The following is a 25,686-nucleotide window of genomic DNA, read 5'->3' on the forward strand; positions in this document are numbered from 1 at the left end:
CCTTGAGCAAACAAACTTTGTCCTGAGGATGAAATGGCTGAGTGGATAATGGGCAGGAGACATGCTGTTGTTGTTCGTCACTTTTCTCAAGAGTGACCCTAAGTGACTTACATTCAAACCAATTAAGAACATCCAATAAAAAATATAAAAACGCAGCTTAACAGATACAAGGCAGGGCTTACAGAACCTGCAGAAACAGGCCGTAATGCCACCTTTAATCAATATGGCTCTTTTGTTGCATCTAATTTATCCTATCCTATTTTTTGTGGATCTTTTATCCCATCTTAGTGAATGTATTGTTAAATATATACTTCTTTAAAGGTCAGTTAAATACTACAGTTTCTTTCTTTCCTGGAATTTCACTTTGTTTTTTGCAGAAATGAAAGTTCATTACATCCAAGCAGTTAAATCAAGCCACTTTCTGAAACTTATTGTTTTAGGGAATGGCAGCCCCAAGTCCAGCTGTCACTGCGAGTCAATGGATTAGTGTACCATTGACAGTTTAGATGCATTGCACCTGGTCATTAGATGTAAGACAAACTCTCAGCCTTCAGGAATGCAGTCATGTGTTCTAACTATTTGGCTGCTGGATGCTGACATAAGCTGCAATGTAAATCTGACATCCATCCATGTAAATTGATTTCAGCTGAAGTCAATGTCATTCAAGAGGCTCAAGCAGTTTATATATTCCAGTGTATTTCAACCTAAAATCTGCAGAGTCAGCATGCATAAAATGAGCATTCAGGTTTTCCCTAATGGTTTACTGATGAAAAATTAAGTGCCTTCAGTACAGCCAGTGAAATAAAGTTTAGCATGACAAGAAGCAAATAAATGAGGAGGAGTTGAAGTAGCACTATGAGAATTGTTCCATCAGTCTAAGCTTTTTTACCTTGCCAGACAGAATGATCCTTACTCCCCTTCCTTCCATGTGTTCTTCTGGGAGTTCTCCTGAACACCCCCGGAAAGCCAATTGTTGGGTGGTGGGGCATGGGAGATGAGAAAGGGGGAAAGCCATGTTGCAGTAGTGGCTTTCACTAGTGGGACTCATTCACTGAATCCTTCCCACAGTTACGTTTTCTTAAAGCAGTTAGGTGTAAAGCAGTTATGTATAACTTAACTCTACTGTATGTACAGCGGGATATGAAAACCTATTCTAAGAAACATGATTCTAACCTTAGCTATGAAATAAAGTCATCAGATTGTACTGAAAGTCTGATTTGCCCATTATCCACTCAAGAGTTACATTTCTATACTGTACATCTATATGCATGCACACACATATATCCATATACAACACATCAAAATTAATGTAGCAATAATACTGATAATTCCACACTATTGCCAAATTCACTAAAACCTTTCCACACACAAGCTGTATATTAGTAGGAAACATCAATGGAAAACCAAACCAAGCCAATGCATTTCCATATGTAGATATAGATATATCTACTAGTATTAATATAAATATTACAACGAGTGCATGTCAAACTGAGGGTCCTAATTAGGGAAGAGAAAATAGAGATCTGTCAAGCATGAAATAGATTTTTTTAAAGTTTTGCTGTTGTTGTTCAAATAACATCTAAGCACCTTCCAGTCCGGAAGGTGACAGCTATGAGCATGGGTGAGCCCGATCTTCACTGCAAAAGTAGTTACTGGAGAGGAGAGCCTTTACTCTAGTCAGTGATGCCTGCATGATAGACCTGGGAACTCACTCTATGATTCCTTGAATTCCATGGAAGAAACATGAGAAATAAATGTAAGAAATAACCTTCCAGCATCCTTTGCAATTAAATATTGGTTAAATCATTTAGAAATTAATTTTGATTGCACCCTATGTAAATGATATACCGTATTAATGGACTATTTAGTTAATTTTATCCATCTAAAAAAAGCTGTCTGCATTTTGCCTGCTCTTGCGCAATGAACAAAGTTATTCAGGTTCAATCTTGTGACGATTTGATTCCCCCCCCCACTCAATAAGCTTGATAGTTATTTCATTAAGCATAGCCTTTTCCCTACAGAAACTGCCAGAGCCGCGTGAGATTTCTCCCAGGCCACCTTGGCTATAGCAGGATCCTGGATTGCCTAGTGAATTCACACTAGAGCTCTTTTAAAATAGAATATGATAATTTTAGGAATTCTGATAAAATGACAATAGGGTGACCTCCTAAATCCTGGTGACCCAGCAAAAAGCATGAGGTCCCTGTCACCTGTTTATAAATTTAGAATTGCATAGTGGTTGGGAGTGTTCGACAAAGACTGTGGAGATCCAGGTTCAGATCCCTCCTCAGCCACGGAGTTTATTGGGTGACCTTGGAACAGTCACTCTAATTCTAATCTATCCAACAGGGCTGTTGTGAGGATGAAGTGGGGAGTGAGGAGGGTCATGTGTGCTGTTCTAAGCTCCTTAAGGTGGATGAAAATATAAATATAGAAACTTTTACCAAGAAGCTATCTCAAAAAGGTGGTAGGGCAAATTTCATGCATCTGCAAAACTTGGTCCTATGTGGAGCGCCTGGATCATGTGTGTTGTGCTGTTTTTTGGGGAGGGGTATGTGTGCCTGCTTCTTGCAACACAAATATAGCTCCGATTGATAGGTCTGAATAGGGCCTCAGTCTTGTAACCTAAAATGGGCAGAATTGTTCTTGAAGCCTCATGACCAGAACAGGGTACTGAAAACTGAAACCACATATAAAGGACAAGCAAATGTTTAAACACTTGCTCATATTGTTATTCATATCTGGGGATTTAAAGCGCAGCTAACAGCTTCTTGGATTATTTTGAATTTCAAAAAATGCTTCCATGTGCCCTCTGAAATGTTTCCAGTTTTATAATACACTATCAGATTCCACCCAGCAAGTTGCTTCCTAGCCCTACTAGACTTCCCATTTTAAGAGCCCACAGCATATGTGTTTTTCAGACACATAATGAATGCATGCATTATCGGAGCTCAGTAAATCATTTCACATCATTCCTTAGCAGAAGGAGGGTGAATTCAAGAGCCAAAAAAACTGCAGTACATCTGTGGTCTGCATGCTTTGAAAACAAGTGTTCCAGAGTTCAGTTTTGTTATCATTTTCTTTTCTTTCTTTCTTTTCTCTTTATGTGGTGGGTGGGTGTAGCACAAAGATCCATTGTCTGAATTTCTCATCCCTAGATAGGACAGGGGTGGGGGAAACATGCAGGCACAAAACAAACACCAATATACAGTACTGACACCTGCCAGTATGACCTCATCCCATGCTATAATTTAGTGACACAGGAATGCTTCTCTGAAACACTCCTATGTCATGAAGTCACAATATGGGGCAGCAGCCCTAAGAAAGTGTACAATATCCTAAGACTTTTGTGGTTTCTTGTCAACATGCTAACAGAGTTGGCTTAACTCTCAGCAGATTTTTTCCTTAAGAATTAAAAGTTTATAAACATCAATCAAAAGGAAAGGATGGTAACATTTGGGGGGGGGGCGGGTTTACACCTGACGCTTTCTGTTGTGCAAGCCTAACCCATTTCCAATCCACACCTTCTCACTTCATTGCTTGGTTCTCACCTACGTTTCAGGAGACCACTAAAGTCAAGTTCTCCTGCATCCTCTTGTCCTTCACCGCTGTTATTAATAAAAAAAATCAAAATCAAACCTTTGTTTAATACCCAGAGAGTTGGACAACACACATTGCATACACTCTAGATGCCCTACGAACGCAAGAAATATAGAGACACACAAGTAAGAAGATTCCATCAACACAAACTTGTATTCTTTTTCACAGGATTTACAACTCCCATTAACAAGCACTTGTGAAAAATGAACACAAAGGTTTGTATTGCACTTGTCATTGTGACACTTGTTCAGGCAAATTATTGTAAATCTGCAAATTTGCCTAAATTTGTGTTCCTGTAACACAAATGTGTTTCAAACAGAGTCTGCACAAAGAGCTTTGTTTTTTACTTCTACCAAGTGCCTGCTAATACAAAACAAAACAAAGGGCTTGTGCTGAACTCAGTTGCATGTGTAAAACAAAGATGTGCATTGTTGTTTATGCTACATAGAACAATGCACAACCATGTAAAAATATCCTGTAGTAAAGTTTCATTTAAACTTGTCAGCAAGGGGGGAAATTTGGAGAACCTATCTATTGCGCACACAGTGTGTTGTACCAAAGATGAGATAGAGTCATGATGGGATGGGTTGAAAAATGTGGAATTCTTTCTAGAATATGTTGAGCAATAACAATATAATTGCAATACCTATAGACAGGGGTTAATATATTTTGCAGAGACTTAAGAGTTTCCTGGTCATTGGCATCCTGATAATCTAATCTTTGGTGAGAGGAGAGCAGATTAAATAGAAGATTCCTAGCCTCATTTTTTCTGGTTGCATAATAAGTGGGAAAATGTAGATAGTAACATGGCTTGCACATGGTTCTATATCATGCTTTGTTCAACCAAGGTGTAGTTTGTTCGAACCCAGCTCAGCACCCTAGTTGAGATGGCAACAAACCACAATGTGAAGCCACGGTTTGTGGTTGGCTTACAAATAATTGCTTGTTTTAACCTTGGTTTGACATTGTGTCTGAATACAACAGATGCTCTTCAAAACTACAAAAGCACAAATCTAGAGCAGCTGGAAAACAAACCAAGCTTTGGTGAAACAAGCTATGGCTGGCTTGTTCATCGGTGAGATGATACATCACTCATTGAACAAACCATGGCTTAGCATTATGTAGGAACTGGGCCACTAACTAATGAAGAAAGAAAACAAGAGCTAGGAAGGGGTTTCAGTCAGGGAATGGGGCAACAGTGGCCTGCACAATACTCTTTTCCTGTCCCATAGCTATACTTTTCTTTCCCCTGAACACTTTTTCCCATCTAACCCCCATCTCTATTTTGTTCCTTCCGGCCATTCACATTTGTCACTCCTTCCTTTGCTAAAACGAAACAAGCACCAAATTCTCTAAAATTAATCTTGGAAGGAAGGCAAATGAACAAAGTTACTTGATTTGTCTAGTCTATTCTGAAATTAGGATTTGGGATATCCTGGAACAGAACCCAATTTCTATCCATGGCATACAATTCACAAAGCACTGCTTATAAGCAAACAAGTGCTGTAAGTTAAATTCGCAGCGATTGTGCCATAAATCATTGGCTTCTCCCATAGGTGAGAAACCTCTTTGTGGGTTTCTGAAGTATTGCTTGCTGTTTCAATCACAAACACAAACATCTGGGACGGGGGAGAGAACAGCATTCTTCTGTATAAAAAGGGTTGCCCAAGCGAAGAGTTTGACCTATTATATGAATATTGGGAAGAAATGGGTTTTGGAGGGAGCCTTAACTGAAGAACCAAATACTTAACTGAAAATTTGGCCATACAAATATTGAGAGGGGGAGAATGGAACCAAGAAGTTCACATGCTCAACTGGCTTTCTGCTTTTGTAATATTAATTTATTAGTATTGCGGAAAGCATTAACATATAGGGGAAATAATATTTAACCAGAAACTAGGGCATCAATATATTTAGAGTGACATATCGGGTCCTCCCCTAAAGAGGGCACGTGTTGCGGTGAGACCTGGCAACCAAACCCTTGTGTTGTGGGTGGATATGATTGGGTAGACACAACACCCAATTGGTAGGTCCCTTGATGCAGGGTTCAATCAGGCCAATGGGATGCAAGCTAATCGGATCAAGGGACCTACCGGTACATATACCCATGCATGTGACCCAGAGCTTCCTCTTTTGGCATTTTACCTGTCCACCTCTCCCTATTTTTAGGGCTTGCACACTTGACCTTGCTATGCCGTCGTGTGTCGTCTGTCGTTGGAACAGGGGCACGGCAGGAATTTTCCCCACTTGGCAGACTGGCTGGTGCCATTTGGGATTCGCCTGCCATGTAGCAAATCGTCACAACTTGTAAGGTTGCGGATAGGCTCTGGTTCAGGTGATAGGGATGGGGAAGTGCCCCCGCCATCCCTATGTGAAGGGACTCAATGGTTTGGTCAACCCTGTGAGGAGGTTGTGCCCGTGCCCGAGTCTAGGGGGACATCTGGGTGGTGGACATAGCCTGTTCCTGGCTTTCCGCCTATCCGGGTGTTCACCCTAGACTGACCTATGCTGGTACCCTGGGTCAGCACTACCTGCAACAGTGCAGAGAGCTAGTCAAACCAGAGCCTATGCAACCACTCACTTGCTGTAATCAATAAAGTTGTGGCCTAAATTCTGCCAAAAACCAAACCAAAATTTGAGTCTTGTCTGAATTTATTTAAGGGGGAGGTTTAAAGGTCTGAAGACGCAAATGCTGAGATCTTGTCAGTGATTTGCCAGGCTCCCGGTTTTCTCATCTTTCAGCAGATGGAAAAGACTTTTAAAAAATAAATAAAATAATAAGGAATGACCTACTATTTTTATGATGTCTCTTCTGATGTTTTATGATTGCTTTGCACCCAACTTCTATCTGGCTAAGTCACTGCAACATACTGGGGGGGGGAGCGTAGTGAGGTTGCCCCAAGAGGCAAACACACCAGTGGAACTCCTGGCTGTGTTTGGACATAACACCAAACCACAGAGTAGTAATACAGTACAGGAACAAGTCTAGCTGATCTAGGCTTGTGCACTCCCCCTCTCCTCTCGTGCAGCTGCAAAAACCAGAAGCTTTCACTTTCGTATTCAAATCACAGCAAATCACAGTTTGCTTTGTCCAAAATGTGGACAGGATGAGTCAGCATTATAAATCCTGGGTTGAAGTTGGTTTGCCTCCCTAAATTATAGTTAACACTAACCACAGTTTGTCTGGGTTTAGGCATAATGAATAAATATTGCTAGTTGAAAATGGAAGTGAAACCTTCCCATTTCCTCCTGGCTGGGAGGCGGGATGCGGGGGCAGGTATAGCAAGCCCTAGTTTAGTGTTACATGGGGGGACCAGGCCGCTGTCTCTGTTTTAATTATTGTTGATTCTTGTTCGTAGTGCAATTTCATATTGTGATTTGGTTGTTTTACGTTATGGCTTGGAATTTTATTTTTATTTTTTTGAAATGGCAACCCACCTTGGTTATTATTTTTATTAGAAAAGTAGGACATAAACAATAAAGAAAAACTAAAGATTTTCCACATTCTTCCCTTTCAATCATTCTGTCTCCTTCCTTCCCTCTGTTGTTTCTATTGTAAGGTACTTTGGAGGAGGGTCCTGTCCATTTTGCCTATGTCAATCCATAAGGCACAGTATAAATAATAAACAACAGCATTTCATTGATTATAAACGTTCACTGGTGTTATCCAGGTTTTCAGATATTCCTCCATTTTTTCTGGCGTTGTCAACATTCACAGAATTTCACCGCTCACTGTAACATACATATTATGACTACTACATGGTGTGTGTTTTACATTGTGGAAGCCGTTATCTCATGGTGAGACATCTGTGGTCAGCAACTGATAAGATGCATGGGGGGGTTTGTGCACATTTGTAGTGCTATGGTGAAAACCTCTGCTTTGTTATCATATATGAACAATTTCCCTTGTGGAAACATGGAGCATGTAAGAACAACATCCACATAACAATACTGTAATGTGTAAACCAATAATAGGTTACAGAAAATGGAGTAGACATTTTAACTTCTCGACAGTGAGCAGGAGGGTGTATCTCAAAAGCACAGACATTCACCTTTATAACATATACTCTGCTTTCAATTTAGTGTGTCATTTCTAAAGGCTTGTTACAGGCTTTTATTACAGGTTCATTCTAGCTGTGTTTTTCCCAACTAGCTTGATTTCCAGAGGTATTTCAGGGCATGTGCTGCTTTCACCACCCATAATTGAATAACTTTCCAAGATAACTACTTGAAGTTACCTTCTTTTGAATGCAGACCGGATATCGATTGATGGTGCAGATGAAGTTTCTATATATATATAAAAAGAAAATAAGAAAAGTGGTTTCTGTAATTTATGAAGGATAAGTGAATGAGTACAACTAAGGCAAGAACAACACTATGTTCCATTTTGTGGATTAATTTAAAGAACTTTTATACCTAATACAGTATGTGCCCACAGATATTATCACCACAGTGTTAAATGTTTGGTTTATAAAATACAATCTCAACAAGTATATTAGATGTTCTGTTTTAATGTAGGGAGGTATGATTTTATGTATATATTTCATTTTCTACATATTTCTTAAAACTTTCAAATAAAGATCCTTTACTCTGGTATTTAATACAGCATTTCTATTTCTGATCTCGTTAGCCTTCTTTAAAGCATATGTGCGTGGGTTTTAGGGTGGTGATAATACACTACAATTGGATCCTTTAAACCAGTACAACCCTGAGACCTTATTTTGATGGTGCCTCTATCTACTACCTGTGCAACAGGTGAGAAACACAATGGAGCCATTGCAGTAAGTCTCGCTGCCACCAACAAAGGTGAAGAAGGCTCTCGTGCCACTTCTTATAGAAGTCGACAACTTGCCTTCTACTTGTTAAAACAATTTACCAGAACTTGATGCTATAGAGCAAAGGAATACACAAGAAGAGGAAATCCCAAATGAACACTAGATATAATTTGATTTCACCTGGAAGGAGCTTCTTTTTATTAAAGCTAAAAATAGCAGTGGAACAAGGAAGAAACAATAGCATGGCATGATCAGAAAATCCAAGTAAATAACTTCTAAGCGTTAAGCTCTGGACCTCACTTAAAATTTCCTTCATCCCCAATGAAAATACAACTTCTGATTCAACTCAGAGATCTGAATATGGTCAATAACATGGAGTTGAATTTCACCCAGTGTAAATTAGACATGTAATCAGATAAAACAATTCACTTCTATAGAAAGTTTATGCACGCAGACAGACTGGCTCCTTGCCTACAAGCTAATGAATGCACACAGACTTTGAGGCTTGTCTGGTTAATTGGCAGTCAGCTGCTGGACATTCCATTAATTGTGTCCTGCCTCCCTGCCTGATTAATGAGCACTCTGACCTTGGTAATTTGGTAGGCTTGTTTTCCTAGGATGGACATCTATTGGGTTAGCTGCCAGATTGCTGCAAGGCTGGGATATTTGGAAAGCTTGCCTAGATGTGTCTGGCAGCTGAAGCCACAGGGCCAGGTGACCAGGCTTTAGGACCCAACAGTAATATTTTGAGGGACAGAGAAGGTCCTTTGCACTTGGCTAGGCTTTGTTTTTGTCTTAGTCCACAAATAAAGGAAATGTTAATGCCACAGTCCCATGGGATCAATGAGACTGCACACAGTTGCAAATGTAAAGGTGCTTGACATACCAGTATATTAAGCCTTGCACTTACAATTACAATGGCTGCTTATTTCTCAGACTTAGTAGAAGCCTAGTACTTCAAAAGCTTCTCAGAGGGTCAAAGTCATCACCACAGCTTTGAAATCCCACCAGATGGAGATATGAAATCCACTGTGATGCTGCTGCTGCTGCTGCTGCTGTTTCTCAGCTTCCGACAGCTGACCTATCTGGGGCCAAGTCACTCCGGAATAAATTCATTAACTATGAACCCTGGAATTTGGAATCCCCTCCAAACTGGTGCCAAAGTTTTGCAGTCATTTTGCAGTGCAAACTGCATTTTACAGCACGCACAAACCCAACTGAGTAATTGATAAACAGCTCAGTTGGTACAGCATGAGCCTCTTAATCTCAGGGTTGTGGGTTCAAGCCCCATGTTGGGCAAAATATTTTTTGCATTGCAGGAAGTTGGACTAGATGACCCTCATGGTCCCAACTCTACAATTCTATGAAACCAGGGGGAATAGCTATCACCCCACCATTGTCTGAGTCACTCTAAACCTCTGCCAAAAAAATTCAATAATTTTAGACCTCCCTTTACTTTGGTGGTTCTATGGTACTATATGTTCATCCTGCAAAAAGGAGGGTCATTATACTTCACTATGCAAGTATAATGCTTTCCATTTGTAAACAAATGTCCATCTACAGCAGATACTTCAACTATGTGTATAGATCTTACATGCAGGAGGGCATAACTTAATATTGACCAACGCCCCACTCACATGGCCATGTCTGTGTAGGGACTGGCACCTAGAATGCTGCTTATGTGGTCAGGGGAGGTCTTATAAGTCCTGTGCTCATATCCACACATTTATACATAGAATATATACATGGGGATTAAATAGACCACAATCTATAGTTAACCTAACTTTGAGTGCCAGTGACTGACAGATATTGTGGATCTTTACAAAGAACGGATTGAGCTGTTAGTTGTTGGAACAGTCTAGAATAGATAATAAATGAATGTCTTTATTCAGGCCAGGTCTCTCCATGGTTTCAAGTTTGGTAATAAGTTGCAATTCAGCAACTTCTCTTTCCAGTCAATGGAGAGACCTGGTCTGAATAGAGACATTGGATTCTTATCTCATTATACATGATAAAGCTATTTTTTAGCCATCCCACCCCTTGTTTTTTCCTGTAAGACCAATTGCAGTCGTTAACAGTCGTCAACAGGTTTACCACACCTGTCAGCCAATCACCCATTCCCACCAACCTTCTGAGCAGGGCCGGCTCTACGGCCAGGCTGGGTGGTGCAGGGCGCCATGGCGCCGGCCAGCCAGGGGGGGCGCCACGCAGCTGCTCCTGCCCTCCCGCCGGCCGCTCTACCGCGCAGCACTAAGTGCTGCGTGCTAAGCCCGGCCGCCTGTCGCGCAGCAGTGCCCTCGGAGACCGCGCTGCGCGCTGAGCCCGCCCGCCCGTCGCGCTGGAAAACGGGGCGGCGGGTGGCAGCGGAGGGATCCATCGCACCAGGGCGCCAAAGGTGCTTAAGACGGCCCTGCTTCTGAGTAATACCCCTCCCCACCCTCTCACTATATATAAGGGTCTGGTGACTTCTGTTTCAGTGTATCTGAAGACTTCTGTTTCAGTGTATCTGAAGAAGTGTGCATGCACATAAAAGCTCATACTGTACCAAGAACAAACTTAGTTGGTCTCTAAGGTGCTACTGGAGGACAGTAGCTTTTAATGGCTCTATATACTCATCCTGCAAAAAAGGGTCATTATACCTCACCATGAAAGCCCTTCCTGTCTGTAACCAAATGCACACACCCCATAAGCACACTGTGGTACCATAAGATCTGCCGGCATTGCATTTCATTCTCTTCTCTGCAAAAATTTATAAAGTTGCTTTCCAACTGAGTGTGGGACAGTGATATTCCAGGAACTTAATATTCTCTCTTTCTCTCTCTCTCTGAGCCTCATGATGGGTTTGCAGCAGGCAAATTCCTTGCTAATCCTGAGGTGAGCTGAAGGGGAGTCCTTTCTTTGACTGGGAATTGTAGTCCAAAACATCTGGAGGGCCGAAGTTTGGGGGTGCCTGCTCTATATTCATAGGCAGTATACAGCAGCAACCTTGGGGGTGGGGGTGGCTATTGCCTTGTGGACTTCCTAGAGGCATCTGGTAGGTCACTGTGGGAAACAGTGGATGGTATCCAATGATGCACCAATTGGGTCCTGCTGGTACAATGAGACTTCCTCTATATTCCACTCCCCCCAAATCTGCTCTGGCAGGTTCCCCAGTTTTGAGGGTGTGTGGAGGAGACAGGATAGAAACATGAAGTTTTGTTGAACTCATTGAAGTCCCTTGCTGCAGTGTGGGATAGAGCTCAGCAGGCTTTGATGAAATTCAGCAGGGTTCATACTCTTATTGTGAGAATTCTCTATCAGTGGTCCTTTGCACCCCTTCCTTCTCAAAGCAAAGCTACACATCCCAGGACTCCCTAGTGAACAGAAACAACAGCATATATCTTCACCTCAATTTTTATCCTAGTGTGCTCAACTTAATGTCCTCCAGATGCTCTCATTTCTAGGTAGACATAAGCCCAGGCTCATCTCTATAAAGCAAAATCCAGGAAAAGCCCATAATGGGTAGAGCCCAGAGCACATCAGCAGAACTCTCTTCTCACTGACACATTTCAGCCTTCACAAGTCTTTCTTCCAAGACAGTCCCAATATTATATCACTAGCTGCTCATATTTGCATCAAAATAAATAACACACCTCTGAATGGGCTGAAGTTGAGATAAAAATAAGAAAAAGGAGCCTGAAACCTATAGACACCTTTCAGTGGGCCTCTGAAGCATGCTTCGATATAGGCAGGAGGAGTTCAGACAAACATGACCTCAAATTATGTTATATATTTTGTGTTAAAGAAAAAAAAACATAAAAGGGATCCTTACCATGGACTTCCAGATCAAAAGAGCAACTATCAACCTTATCCTTATACGTTACTTCACATCTATAATTTCCTGCATAGTTTTCCTTAGCTTTAATGATTTGCATCTCAAATGTGTACATCTGAAATCCAAACATAGAGTGCAATTGTTAAATTAAATTCAGGGAAATTCCCAGCAGCTGAAAACACATTCATACACATTCATATATCTACAAATGACAAACTTAGTTGGTCTCTAAGGTGCTACTGGAAGGAATTTTTTATTTATTTTTTGTTTCGACTACGTCAGACCAACACGGCTACCTACCTGTAACATCTACAAATATTATATCCTACATTAATTTACTAGGATTAAAGATGAGTGGATGTTACTACTGTCTTTACTTTTGCACAATTCTTAGCCATAATTCTATTCTGCCCCTGTATTCTGCTCTGTGGTTTTTAAAGCTGTTGAGTCATCTGTTGTAATTTTTGTCATAGCAATAAGCCCACAACAAAAATTCTAATTAAAAACAATCCTATTGGAATACAAATTTCAAAAACCTATTTAAAAGTGTGTTTTATTTCAATATATATATTTTTAAATGCAAATATTGATATGCTTAAGCTGTTGAAAACTGTGCTTCAGTATTTGCAGAAATGGAAAAACGCTAACCTAAATTTGAATCTACACATTAGTCCAAGAAGGATGGATTGTTACTGCAAACCACAGGAGGGCAGAATGCTCCTATGCTGGGGTCTTGCTTTTGGGTTTCCCACACTGGTTGAACACTGAAAGAACAGGATGCTGGACTAGGCAGGCCATTGGTCAGATTCAGCAAGCTCGTCTTATATTCTTATGGTTTCGATAATTTCATACAAGAATCCACAGAGGTCAAATTCCTCAAGTATTTCAATTTAGGGAAGGACACTTAGCCACGCTGAAAGGGAATCAGGGACTTGAATTGGGGTGTTCCTGCTTCTTTGTACATTTACAAGGCAATTCTGCACATGACTATTCAGAATTAAACCTTTTTTCAATAGGATTTGAGATTGCACTGTTAATGATGTCAGAGGCTGAACTCTTTTTACCTTTAAGTTTTATTCAATATCAAACAATCCCTGCACGACATTGGCGGGGAGGAAGAAGTGGAGCAGGGCCACAGGATTTGGGGGGAGCCCAGCCTGCTCCTTGAAAAATGGAAGTCTGGAGACCCTCAGCCCCCACTACGTGAAGCGCCTGCTAGACACCAAACTGTTCAGCCACCAAATTTCATAGTGGGAGAAAATACAAGCCCTAGGTGGAGTCCAATTGTGGGCTAACACAATTGTTCCATCCTCACAAACATTTCTGCTTGCCAGGTGGTTTGATCTCTCCTCTACTGCTGCTGGGGGGGGGGGTTCTCCTGACTCCCCACAGCAGGGAAAGGCATGGAGAGCACACAAGGGGAAAAGTGGGCACAAGTCCCATAGCACAAGTCCTTGAACTGGCATGTCTGGGTCAAACCCTGATAAATAGGTAAATGAGATCCTGCTCAAATGCCGGATTTACCTCTGGTGCAAATGAACTGGTAGGAGCACCAGATTGGTTCTGCTGGTGTGTTTGCAATGTGCCAACCTCTCCACGACCTTGTCCATCTTGATAAGCACACACTGAGCTAGTTCTGGAGATAACCTGTTTTAATGTTTGAGTTTTCCGTGTTACCTATCTCATGAAATGTCCAGTTCAGTCCGTGCTTCACCCCCTGAGCTTATGTCCTTACTACCAAGTCCTACAAAGGTCCGTATAGTTAAAGCTATGGTTTTCCCAGTAGTGATGTATGGAAGTGAGAGCTGGACCATAAAGAAGGCTGATCGCCGAAGAATTCATGCTTTTGAATTATGGTGCTGGAAGAGACTCTTGAGAGTCCCATGGACTGCAAGAAGATCAAACCTATCTATTCTTAAGGAAATCAGCCCCGAGTGCTCACTGGAAGGACAGATCGTGAAGCTGAGGCGCCAATACTTTGGCCACCTCATGAGAAGAGAAGACTCCCTGGAAAAGACCCTGATGTTGGGAAAGATTGAGGGCACTAGGAGAAGGGGACGACAGAGAACGAGATGGTTGGACAGTGTTCTCGAAGCTACGAACATGAGTTTGACCAAACTGCGGGAGGCAGTGGAAGACAGGAGTGCCTGGCGTGCTATGGTCCATGGGGTCACGAAGAGTCGGACACGACTAAACGACTAAACAACAACAAAACTGAGTCCTGCCATCGCTCCATACCTTGGTATGGCGCTCAAATGTCTCCTTTAGCTGAAGGTGCTTCCCTACTTTGCTTGCCAGGTCCATCCATTTCCCTTTGAACCACTTAACAGTTGGCTTTCGGAGAAGATCCTGGGCTTCAACTTTTCCTATAAATGTAATATTTTGTCCTTGGGAAAACAAAAGAAAAAATGAGTCACATTAGAAACATTACTACTCATATGATAGACACCTGGCAATATGTTTGTGGAACTTTTTAAATCCTCATGAAGATTTATTAGAATTTTAGTGTAAATTTCTCCTAGTATAGACATTTTGCCTAGTACACACATTTTTTTGTAAAAATATGTGTGATTTTGTACATGTCACATGGGTGAAAAACTGCATTATAAAATTTGGAGAAAGATTAATTTTGGAAGATGGCAATTTGTGTACTGTTTAGGAAGTATGATTTGGGTAGGTTTGCCTTTAAATGCAAATTTAATTTCTCCCCATATACAAACTAAATACAGTTTCTATATACAGTATATATAGTTTGTATATATAGTTGTAAGCGCATCTGTTATATTTGAGCTATCAGTGACCAAAATCCCATACATTCCAAAACTACATAAACCCATAATTAGTTGAGCCCCTCAGCATTGTTCCTGTTTTCCTCTAAATAGCTAGATGATTGAATTTTAACTTCTAGAAAGGGCTCTGCTGCTTCATATGTGCTCCTGGATTAATCAGCCATTAAAATTTATTTCCATATGAAATTTGAAAGTATAATCTCGGTATATTAAAGTCTTTTGAGCTTCATAAGGTATAAGTGTATAGCTGAATTCTGTGCATGTTTACTCAGAAGTAAGCATCACTTTGTTTAGTGAGGCTTAAAGGTAAAGGGGCCCCTGACCATCAGGTCCAGTCGTGTCCGACTCTGGGGTTGTGGCGCTCATCTCGCTCTATAGTCCGCAGACAGTTCCGGGTCATGTCGCCAGCATGACAAAGCTGCTTCTGGCGAACCAGAGCAGCGCACGGAAACGCCGCTTAGTGAGGCTTATTCCAGGCAAATATGCATAAGATTTCAGTCTTAAATATTTTTGGGAAAAGGGGCAATGCAGGACTAATTGATCATTTGAGAATACCAGAAACTACAGGAGGTATAGCCCTATTCAGAATCCCATGTATGTGTAATAGACACACACACACACGCACACACATGCGCGCACACACACACACACGCGCACGCACACACACACACACATTTTGTTACAGCACTTACCAACACTAATTGTTCCACCCTTTGGTTTTTCAACAAATAAAAGGGATTTCTGTGAATTGTCTTGCTTATCTCCTTCTTCCTGAGGGCCATCTCCCATAGACCATACTAATATGGAAAAAGAGGGGATAAATTAACTTATTGCAATAAACCTTGCAATCGAATTTTTTTATTTTAGCTCTAACATGCCCTTTCTTTAAACTACTACTACTTCAAAGGATACTTACGTTCTCCATCACACTTTTTCAGCCTGACATGATGTTATTGGAAGCAAAAGGATAGAAAATTCTTATTGAATACAACTTTCCAAATGGAAGTGCCCTGTCTGTGGTGATGGAAAATTATACTATTGTGCTGGTCTGTGCCATTGCTTTCACAGCAAGCAAATATAAATAAATAAATAGCTCTATATTAATAGATATATACAGTATAGATGATATACTAAAAGATTTATTTTCTGGAATGATCTATGTTAGCCTTCTGTAACCTGCTGCCCTCAGTGGTTTTGTTTTGGATTACAATTCCCATCAGCCCCAGACAGCATGGCAAATATCCAGGGGAAATTGGAGTTGTAGTCCAAAACATCTGGTGGGCGCCAGGGAGAGGAAGGCACCAGGCTGACCTTTGTGCTCCAGAGCTCCATGTGAGCAGAAGCATCTCTTTTCACTCCAGTGAAGTGCATGGAGAAGTCCTTGCTCACATGGAGTTCTGCTTGCACACTGGAACCTCATGAAGCTTTGGAGCAGGATCTTTTTTCTAGATCTGAAACGAATATAAAACAAAAAGCAAAGGTTAGCGTGAAGGGTACAAAAGTCAGCAACCGCATCTGTCGAAAAGTAAGCTACAATAAATTGTTTATTAATAGTTATTGCATTAGGAGAAAATTGGAATGTTTTTTGGGGGGGTCTTTGTTCTTCCTCATTTCCTTTCTGTTTTAGAAAATCTCACCTGAGTCCTTTCTCTCTCCTGACCGATTAGTCCCACCTGAAAGGTAAGAGTAAACTGGATGATGTCAAATCAAAAGCTATACCTTGGTTACTTTTCTGTCTGTGTAGGATTGGGAGCTATTATCATGGAGCATAGGTCTATCTGTGGTTAATAGCCATGATGTATAGATGGAAACTTCATATTCTGAGGCCATATACTCAGCAGCATCTAGCTGGCCACTATGCAAAGTAGGATACCAGACAAGATGGAACAATGGCCTGATCCAGCAGATCTCTTCCTAGGGGCACTGCCCAATGTTAGTCATATGCAGAGGGTATACTGAAATTAATGGACATGCCTAACTTAGGTTTGCTCATTTCAGTTGGTCTACTCTGAGTAGAACCTAGCTGGATGCAGCCCTAGGGGACAATTTGGGGACCGTGAGTTCCAGCAAGATAGAAAGACTGGATATAAATCCACTACTGTATCTTCTTTCAGAGTGACAAGTTGTGTTTCCCTTGAAGTTCCATTGTATGCAACAGAACTTGCACACCATACGCCTGAAACAAAAGCACCTTGTGTTTTCAGTGTTCCTAAATGCTTAGCTTTGGAGCATATAGTGGCTAAGAAACTCCCTTTGCACACTTATTGGGTGACTCTTGGACATTGGAGATGGGGACAATGGAGGGATCCTATTGCAGAAATAGCAACAGCCCTGTTTAGGGAAGCTTTTAATGTTTGATGGATTTCTGTATTTTAATGTTTGATGGATTTCTGTATTTTAGAATTTCTGTTTTGTTGGAAGCCGCCCAGAGTGGCTGGGGGAACCCGGCCAGATGGGCGGGGTATAAATAATAAATTATTATTATTATTATTATTATTATTATTATTATTATTAACAGGCCTTCAACCCACTAGTTAAATGGGCTCATAGCTGACAACAGAAGAACCAGTTCTTGTTATTTCTCCTCATCACAGCAGACAAACACTGTAAAATGGAATAGACCTCCTAACCTGCAGTTGAAGTGTCATCTTCATCTGTAAAAAGAAATACATAACAAGTAAGACAAAGCAAGCAAGGAAAAGGAAGAATGAAAGTTATCCTTTTTTTTAGTACATATGAATGATAATGAGGAACCTGCAAGAGAAGGAAGGGAAACCATGATAGCTGGAAACACTGGTAATGAAAACTGCAAACTGATGGATAAAGCTTTATGGGATCGAGCAGCTGGAATGGTCAACTTCAATGATTCACGCAAGTACAAAAAAATGGGATGTAACGTGTGATCTATTATTAAAACATGGGTATGAATGAGAGTTTTCAGAGTGGTTGTGTATGTTAGAAATATTGAGGGGGGAAATGGAGTACAAAAAAGCCACAATGAAAATCAAGGTCAACCATAGATCTGACCTTCTGAAGAGGATGTCATTTCACTGACGTTCCCGTCTGCAAGTAAAATGTGTACATAAAGGGTTTTTTATATAAATATATATATACACAAAAATAACACCATAATTAGGGGGGAAAGACTCCATCACTTGGCAGAAGATGGCTCCAAAATAATGAGATTCAACCATTACCTTTTCTTCTTTCAAATTCTGACAAGCTGCCTAGATAAAAACTATATCACTTACATGATCAACAAAGATCTCACTCGGTCCTATCAAAATCAAGACTCTTAGGTCCCATTCCTTTTAGTGGAAGAGTTAACCACATATTTAGCTCTTTCCCATCCTAAGTCAACAGGGCCTAAGAGTCCACCTATTTGTTATTGCAAATAATGAAGCAATAAGAATTTTGTTTAGAATTGACACATTTCCCATAATTTAGAGAGCAGAAGAGCACATATATACTTGATGTGATAATTAGCGTGGTCTAGATTTAAGATGTTAATATATTGAGCTACAACCAATAAATATGCATGTTAGGTCATCCTAATTCCACGACACATCCCCTAATACTCCACTATTACAATTATATAAAGACTTAAAGTTTAAGATGGGCAAATGAAAGGAAAAAGGCTAAAAAGTCACTGGCAATATTTATACTGTACAATATTTATACTGTAACTAAATAATACTGGAATTACTTATGTTTTACCTCCGTGGAAGGCCACAGAACAAATATGAGTGATGAAGACATTTCCCACATGGTTGAAGTAGACTTTCAAATACATTGCATGAAAACCACTTCCATTGCATTTTAGGATGTCTGTCTAACACTCTGTCTTTATGTTTTTAAAGCAATCTAAATATACTTATGGAAATTTGCTATCCATAAGTTGCACTTAAATGATTTAAAGAAGTTCCTGATGAGAAGAAGAATCAAGCCATTTTAAGAAAAGGCACACAATATGAAGAACAAAATAATTCAGAATTTCAGAACATTATACCCACTTACCCATGTAAGAAACACATTTTCAAGTGAAATCATCCAGAAAAGGTGAATCCTGGCTCCAAAATAATCAGAGGCTTGACTTCTGTTTATTTACTTGGAGCCAGGATGTCACATTTTCAATCACATGAGTAGTCAAGCTCTTACTTATGTGATTAGTCCCGATCCTGCAAACATGGAAGTATGCATGGTGTCCCTGAATCAGGTTATGCTTCTAATCAAAAATTTGAAAATTATGTTACTCATATGAGTAAATGCTTTTGAAGTGAAGGCAGTTCTATATATGGAGCAAGTGCATTTTCAAGCAGCCCATTAACACAAGTTTTAAAAAGGCAGGAATCAGACTTGATTTGTGCTTCAAAATTATTGTGATTTTCTTAGGCTAAACTACACATTACACTGTAAATCTGTTATTAGTTTCCTGACTTTTATTTTATAATGAAATGTAGCTATACGAGCAGCTGTCAATTTGCTAGCAGCAGCAGTGGAGAAAGTTATATTAACCTTCCTTCCATGCTCTGTTCACAATCAAAACTTCCTCCTCAGCTACTTTTGGCCCACATGGGAAAACACCACCACATTTCCCACCACAATAGGGCAAACAGCAGCTGGGAAAATGGAACAGAGAAAGAATTAAACATATACTGCCCATGTACCACTAAGATGAGCAAACTGCATTAAAAAAATATGTTTTCAACAGTACTGAGACATTGCTTTTTGAGGCCAACTATTAGCACGTTGACCCTTTCATAGGAAGTCAAAGCACTGACTCACACTAAAGGTACACAGAAGGAATCGTTTGATCACAGGAAAATGATGTGTAATAATAACAACAACAATAACAATTATTTCTGTTGGGTACAATTAGGTTTGGAACACCTGCAAATTCCATGAGCTGCAAGATGGCATGAAGATGCTAATCTTCAGCGTTATGATCATGATAAATGATAGCCTTATGATAAATGAGTGAACAATATGAATATTGTGCTAACTGATCAGAATGCAACAACTGGCTCCAAGACTGGCAGTCAATTAAAGTAGCATAAATTCACACTCATCTGTCTTCTTCACAATAGTGTTCTTGTTGTGGTCAATGTAAACATGACGGGAAAATGTAATTTGCTCAGTTCAGTCAGCACAATATACGTGATGTCATGCTTGTTATCCAAGTGGAAGATGATCATCACACAAAAGAGTGGTCTAATTTGTTATTATATTGTTGAATGGTGTAAGAAACTGGAAGAACAAAAAGCAGCTGGTTGGTGTGCAAGGTGACAACTGCAGATTCACCAGTCAGTGCCATCTGTATTTTCTAATACAGTTAATACCAACCAGTCTGTACATCCCAGGATATTAAAATGTGTTGTGAATCTTCTATGGATATCAAGGTAACATACGGTAGAAGAACTGCTTTGACAGATGGGATGGAGAAAAAACCTGTAGCAATCCATCTTTCCTAATTCTTTAGTTTCTAGGACTGGATGGAGTGGTTGTTTAATCAAAATGGAAGAATGATTCAAGAGCGATCAGTTTAAAAATGAGAAAGTGATGATCTAATCTATGTTAGCAACATCATCTGTTCAAAAGATAACAAATACCCAAAGAATATCAGACCTGATGGTAGAATTACGATCATTATTTCACTCTCCTTTTCTTCTGCAAGTAAAATTTTAATGGAATATAAATATATTTAATAATGGAACTTATGAAAAGAGCTAAACAAGAGGAAGGCATTCTGGTGCAAACAGATTTCTTTACCACAAAGAAGACGTATACCAGTTGGGTAGATCAGGTGATTCACTAAAGCAGGCATAGGCAAACTCGGCCCGCCAGATGTTTTGGGACTACAACTCCCATCATCTCTGACCACTGGTTCTGTTAGCTAGGGATAATGGGAGTTGTAGTCCCAAAAAGATCTGAAGGGCCAAGTTTGCCTATGCCTGTACTAAAGCAACAGTTTCACTTGATTGAAGAAAGTTGACCTAATTTTAACCATCTTTGCCGATCTATTTCCACTCTGCCAGCCCACCTATAAAGGGAGCTTCTATCTAAAAGTACAAGTGGAGCTCTACACATGCAGTTTTATCACAACTGAAGTTGACCTCTCATCCAGAAAAGCCTATCTTATCCCTCACCAGTCCAGATCTACCTTGACTGATGTTTGCTTCATGATGGGAACTTGCTAATATTAAGCAGATGCAAAGCATCATACTTAGACTATAAGTAGTTACAACATATGGCTAACAGTACTGCAATGTGGTCTATATTTCATTTCCTATTCATCCTGGGATGTGTATGTTGAGTAATGCTGGAGCTTGTCAAGGACACTTCTGAAAAATTAGGGAGGTAGCATTGCAATGATGGTCTAATATGGCTGGAGGGGCCTACAGCCCGCTTGATTGTAGTTTTCATGGAGGTGACCTGGTAGAATGGCTCAGATTCACTTTTGGCCCATTTCAACAGCAACCTTGCTAGCAAAAAATATGCTCTTAGTCCCTTACTCCCTTACATGAAGGCATTTGCTGTGGATGCCAATACAACCACATCTGCATTATCATAACAACATGGCAACCAAAATGATTCAAGGGGTGGGAGGAAAGGCTTTACTATAAAAAAAAATTAGTGTAGGAAAAAAATGAGCATGGAGAAACATAATATACAAAATTATGCATGGTAGGAAGAATGTAGGTAAGGAGAAAAACCCTGGGTCATCCATTGAAGCTGAATGGTAGGAGATCTGGGAATGACAAAATGAACTTACTTCTTCACACAGTTAAAATGGCAGCACTTTGCTAGAAGAAGACGTAGTGATGGCCACCAAACTGGATGACTTGAAAGGGGAATTAGACAATATTGGATAAAATTGCTACCAGTGGCTACTAATATATTAGTATCTCCAGTGTCAGAGCCAGCATGATGGGAGTTGAGCAGCAGGAGAGAGCTAATGAACAATTTAGCAAACAAACAAATAAATTGAGCAGAATCAATGAGATAACAACACTTCCCCAGAAGTCTATGGTATGGTCTACCTTCCTCTTTACTATACTGTACATCAAATGGTTTTTTAACAGTATGTCAGGCATGGGGTACCTCTAGCTCCCATCATCTCTGGCCATTGGTCATGGTTGCTGGGGTAGATGAGAGTTGCAGTTTAGCAACATCTGGGGAGTCAAAGGGTCCCCATCCCTGCAGTATGTCATCAATGTAGCAGGAGGGTGTGCTGTTTCATATTTGCAAGTTGCTGATGGGGAGGCTCCAGTAGTACTAATGAAATTTTATCTATGTCCACTTGCCAGATCTGCTACGCTTGCTCATAACCTTTAAATATAGACATCTACGTATGTCTATAAAAGACAGCTGAGATTTTATACAGAGTTTTGATGGAAACTTCAATCAAAATCACAGAGGAAACAATCAGATGTTTGAGGAGATCACAGAACCTAGACAGATGAAAATGAAACATGCAGGTAATTTATTAGATGGGTGGATGCCTGGATGGAACCTAAAGAAAGAAATGAGTACATTAATTTTCTGTTGTTATTTCAGGAAATGAGCACAGTTCTGGTAGCTATGTCTTCAGCACAAAAATGAAGATGAATGAAAGCACATTGTGGAATGTAATATGTGAGAGTACGTTGGTAGTTACGTAGACACACATGATGATGCTGGACAAACAGAAATGTAGAACGGAGTCACTGGAGGATAACATAGTGAGTTTGGTGAGGCTGCTATACATTCAATTCTTCTGTAAATAAAATAGATATTGGATAGATGACAGAGATCTAGCATTCCATAAATGCAAATTAATACCTTGCTCTGAAACACATAATTTAGAACTATGTAGCATGGATTGCACTGAAGATTGCATCCTCATCGTTACTTGGAAACAAATAGTTACCCTGGGCACACCCCAAGGCAGCCTTGTTCAACCTGGTAACATCCTGATGTTTTGGACTGCAACTCCCATCAATCCTAGTCAGCATGTGCTCACCAGGTTGGACAACGCTCCCCTAAGAGTTGTGGAAGGCTGGGTGTGTGTGTTTTGCTTGCTGGTGTGGAGGACTCCCTGGTCCTGAATGGGGTAACTGTGCCCCTGAAGGACCAGGTGCGCAGCCTGGGAGTCATTTTGGACTCACAGCTGTCCATGGAGGCGCAGGTCAATTCTGTATCCAGAGCAGCTGTTTACCAGCTCCACCTGGTAGGCAGGCTGAAACCCTACCTGCCCGCAGACTGTCTCGCCAGAGTGGTGCATGCTCTGGCTATCTCCTGCTTGGACTACTGCAATGCGCTCTACCTGGGGCTACCTTTGAAGATGACCTGCAAACTACCGTACAACTAATCCAGAATGCTGCAGCTAGAGTGGTGACTGGGAGCGGCCGCCGAGATCATATAACACCGGTCCTGAAAGACCTACATTGGCTCCCAGTACGTTTCCAAGCACAATTCAAAGTGTTGGTGTTGACCTTTAAAGCCCTAAATGGCCTCAGCCCAGTATACCTGAAGGAGCGTCTCCTCCCCCATCGTTCTGCCCAGACACTGAAGTCCAGCACTGAGGGCCTTCTGACGGTTCCCTCGTTGCGAGAAGCCAAGTTGCAGGGAACCAGGCAGAGGCCCTTCTCGGTGATGGCGCCCGCCCTGTGGAACGCCCTCCCATCAGATGTCAAAGAGAAAAACAGCTACCAGATTTTTAGAAGACACCTGAAGGCAGCCCTGTTTAGGGAGGCTTTTAATGTTTAATAGATTATTTTATTTCATTTTTCTGTTGGAAGCCGCCCAGAGTGGCTGGGGAAACCCAGCCAGATGGGCGGGGTATAAATAATATATTATTATTATTATTATTATTATTATTATTATTATTATTACTACTACTACTACTAGGCATTATGGAGGACTATAGGAGAGAAAGTCTTAAGGCTTCCACCTGACATGCAGAATTAGTCATACAGGACTTTGGATTCTGGCTAAAGTGGTTGACAGGGCAATTCAGAGCAGCGTCTCAGATTTTGAATGGTAGACAAAGGCTTTCTTTCAGATACTGAAGCCCTTTAAAGCTCTTATGACAAGAGCTAGTACCTTAAACTGAATGGTACTTTTGCGTGTTTGTCATTTATGGTTGCTTTTGATGGTTTCTATGCCATTTTTGTGCAATACCTCAATCTTGGGAGCCGTTACAATAAAGGGCAGACTGCAGCCAGTGTTGTATAGTGGTTAGATTGTCAGACTAGGACCTGGTATACCAGGGTTCAAATCCCCACTTGTCCATGAAGCTCACTTGTGATCTCGGGCCAGTCACTGCCTGTCAGCCCAGCCTACCTCTTTAATTGGGTGATCTTGGACCAGCCTTTCTCTCTCTCTTCTCAGCCTAACCTACCTCACTGGGTTGTTATGAAGATTAATTAAGGGAGTGGTAGAAACATGCATGCTGCCTTGAACTCCTTGGAGGAAAAGCAGATTATAAATGCAATAAAGGAAGTAATCAACTGGACCAGGAAACAAATAGGTAGCCTGGCAGCAGCGCTGCACATCAATAAAAGTTACTGGACACTTTTCGAGGGCAGGCAATATTCCTGTGTCAAAGTTACTAAAGCAGAGGTTAGGCCAGGCAACCCCAAACTGCGGCCCTCCATATGTTTTGGCCTACAACTCCCATGATCCCTAGCTAACAAGACCAGTGGTCAGGGATGATGGGAATTGTAGTCCAAAACATCTGGAGGGCCGAAGTTTGGGGATGCCTGGGTTAGGCCAACATGGTGTCCTCCGAGTGGCACCAGACTCTAGCTTCTGTTATCCCTGCCCATTGGCCATGCTGGCTGAGACTGATGGGAGTTGGAGTCCAACTACACCTGCACATTGTTAATACATCCTATCCCTTGTACTAAATCGTAAATGGCTGTGGCTAGGCCTGCCCTCTCCAAGGAAGGGTTGAATGGGCATACCAGCTGAAGCAAGTAAATGGGGGGGAGCATTGGTGGTGTGGGAATCCAGGAAGCCATATGAAATCATATCAATGAAATGAAATTCAAAACTGTATGGGGAACTGGAAGAAAGAAGAGAAAGCATACATATGACCTATACTGCTGCAGGATCTACTGATTGATATGTTGCCTCCTTCTAGCTTTTGGAGAACAACTCCACTCACCTTGGTTAGGTTGATTTCCATTCTCCTCAGGTTTATTTTGTTCTGTGTAGAAAGTAGAAGCAACATCTTTTTGAGAGAAAACACCCAGATCATCAACATTTGTGCTGGCGTGCCCGCCTGCAATGCTGGCACAACATGTTTAGATGTTGCACATGCACAGCAGCCACTACGCCCCAGAGAATTAATTGCCAGAGGCTGAAAGAGTTAGACCATTAATATAAATGGATATTAACTGGATCCTATTAGCATGTAAATGCCTGTTGGTTGAAACAATTAGTTAGGAAAGGGACCATATCTCAGTGGGAGGAAAACATGCTTTGGATACAGAAAGTCTCAGATTCAGGTCATGGAAAAGGAAACTGAACAGGCGATGGATAGGCAGCCTCTGTCTGACAGCCAGTAGTGCTTCTGCCATTCAAAGTAGATAATACTTGGCTTTAGAGGTGAGGGTGGGCAAGGTTTACAGCAATAAACAAAAAAATTCTGCTGGGAATGGGTTGGGACCCCAAGATGGCCCAATGAGAACTGAGAATGCTAATTGATGCTGGAATGGGGGAA

The 25,686-nt window shown here is 41.0% G+C and overlaps 1 protein-coding gene across 13 annotated transcripts in view; it reads right to left on the bottom strand.

Annotated features, from left to right (window-relative positions):
* MYBPC1 (myosin binding protein C1) overlaps positions 1-25,686 on the bottom strand; it is a 90,452-nt gene that overhangs the window by 45,513 nt on the left and 19,253 nt on the right. For 6 of the 13 annotated variants that reach the window (XM_035126767.2, XM_035126768.2, XM_035126759.2 and 3 more), the window contains exons 3-12: positions 25,129-25,170; positions 20,604-20,645; positions 18,006-18,041; positions 17,609-17,632; positions 16,616-16,651; positions 15,671-15,775; positions 14,428-14,576; positions 12,187-12,304; positions 7,839-7,887; positions 3,552-3,608 (exon numbers count right to left, since the gene is read on the bottom strand). In XM_035126767.2, the coding sequence (XP_034982658.2) occupies positions 3,552-3,608; positions 7,839-7,887; positions 12,187-12,304; positions 14,428-14,576; positions 15,671-15,775; positions 16,616-16,651; positions 17,609-17,632; positions 18,006-18,041; positions 20,604-20,645; positions 25,129-25,170 (658 nt within the window). The remainder of the gene's footprint in view (positions 1-3,551; positions 3,609-7,838; positions 7,888-12,186; positions 12,305-14,427; positions 14,577-15,670; positions 15,776-16,615; positions 16,652-17,608; positions 17,633-18,005; positions 18,042-20,603; positions 20,646-25,128; positions 25,171-25,686) is intronic. The other 7 variants (XM_060279910.1, XM_060279909.1, XM_060279911.1 and 4 more) reach the window with 7 other exon arrangements.

Source organism: Zootoca vivipara, chromosome 10, assembly GCF_963506605.1.
Source record: "Zootoca vivipara chromosome 10, rZooViv1.1, whole genome shotgun sequence".
Lineage (NCBI taxonomy): Eukaryota > Metazoa > Chordata > Lepidosauria > Squamata > Lacertidae > Zootoca > Zootoca vivipara.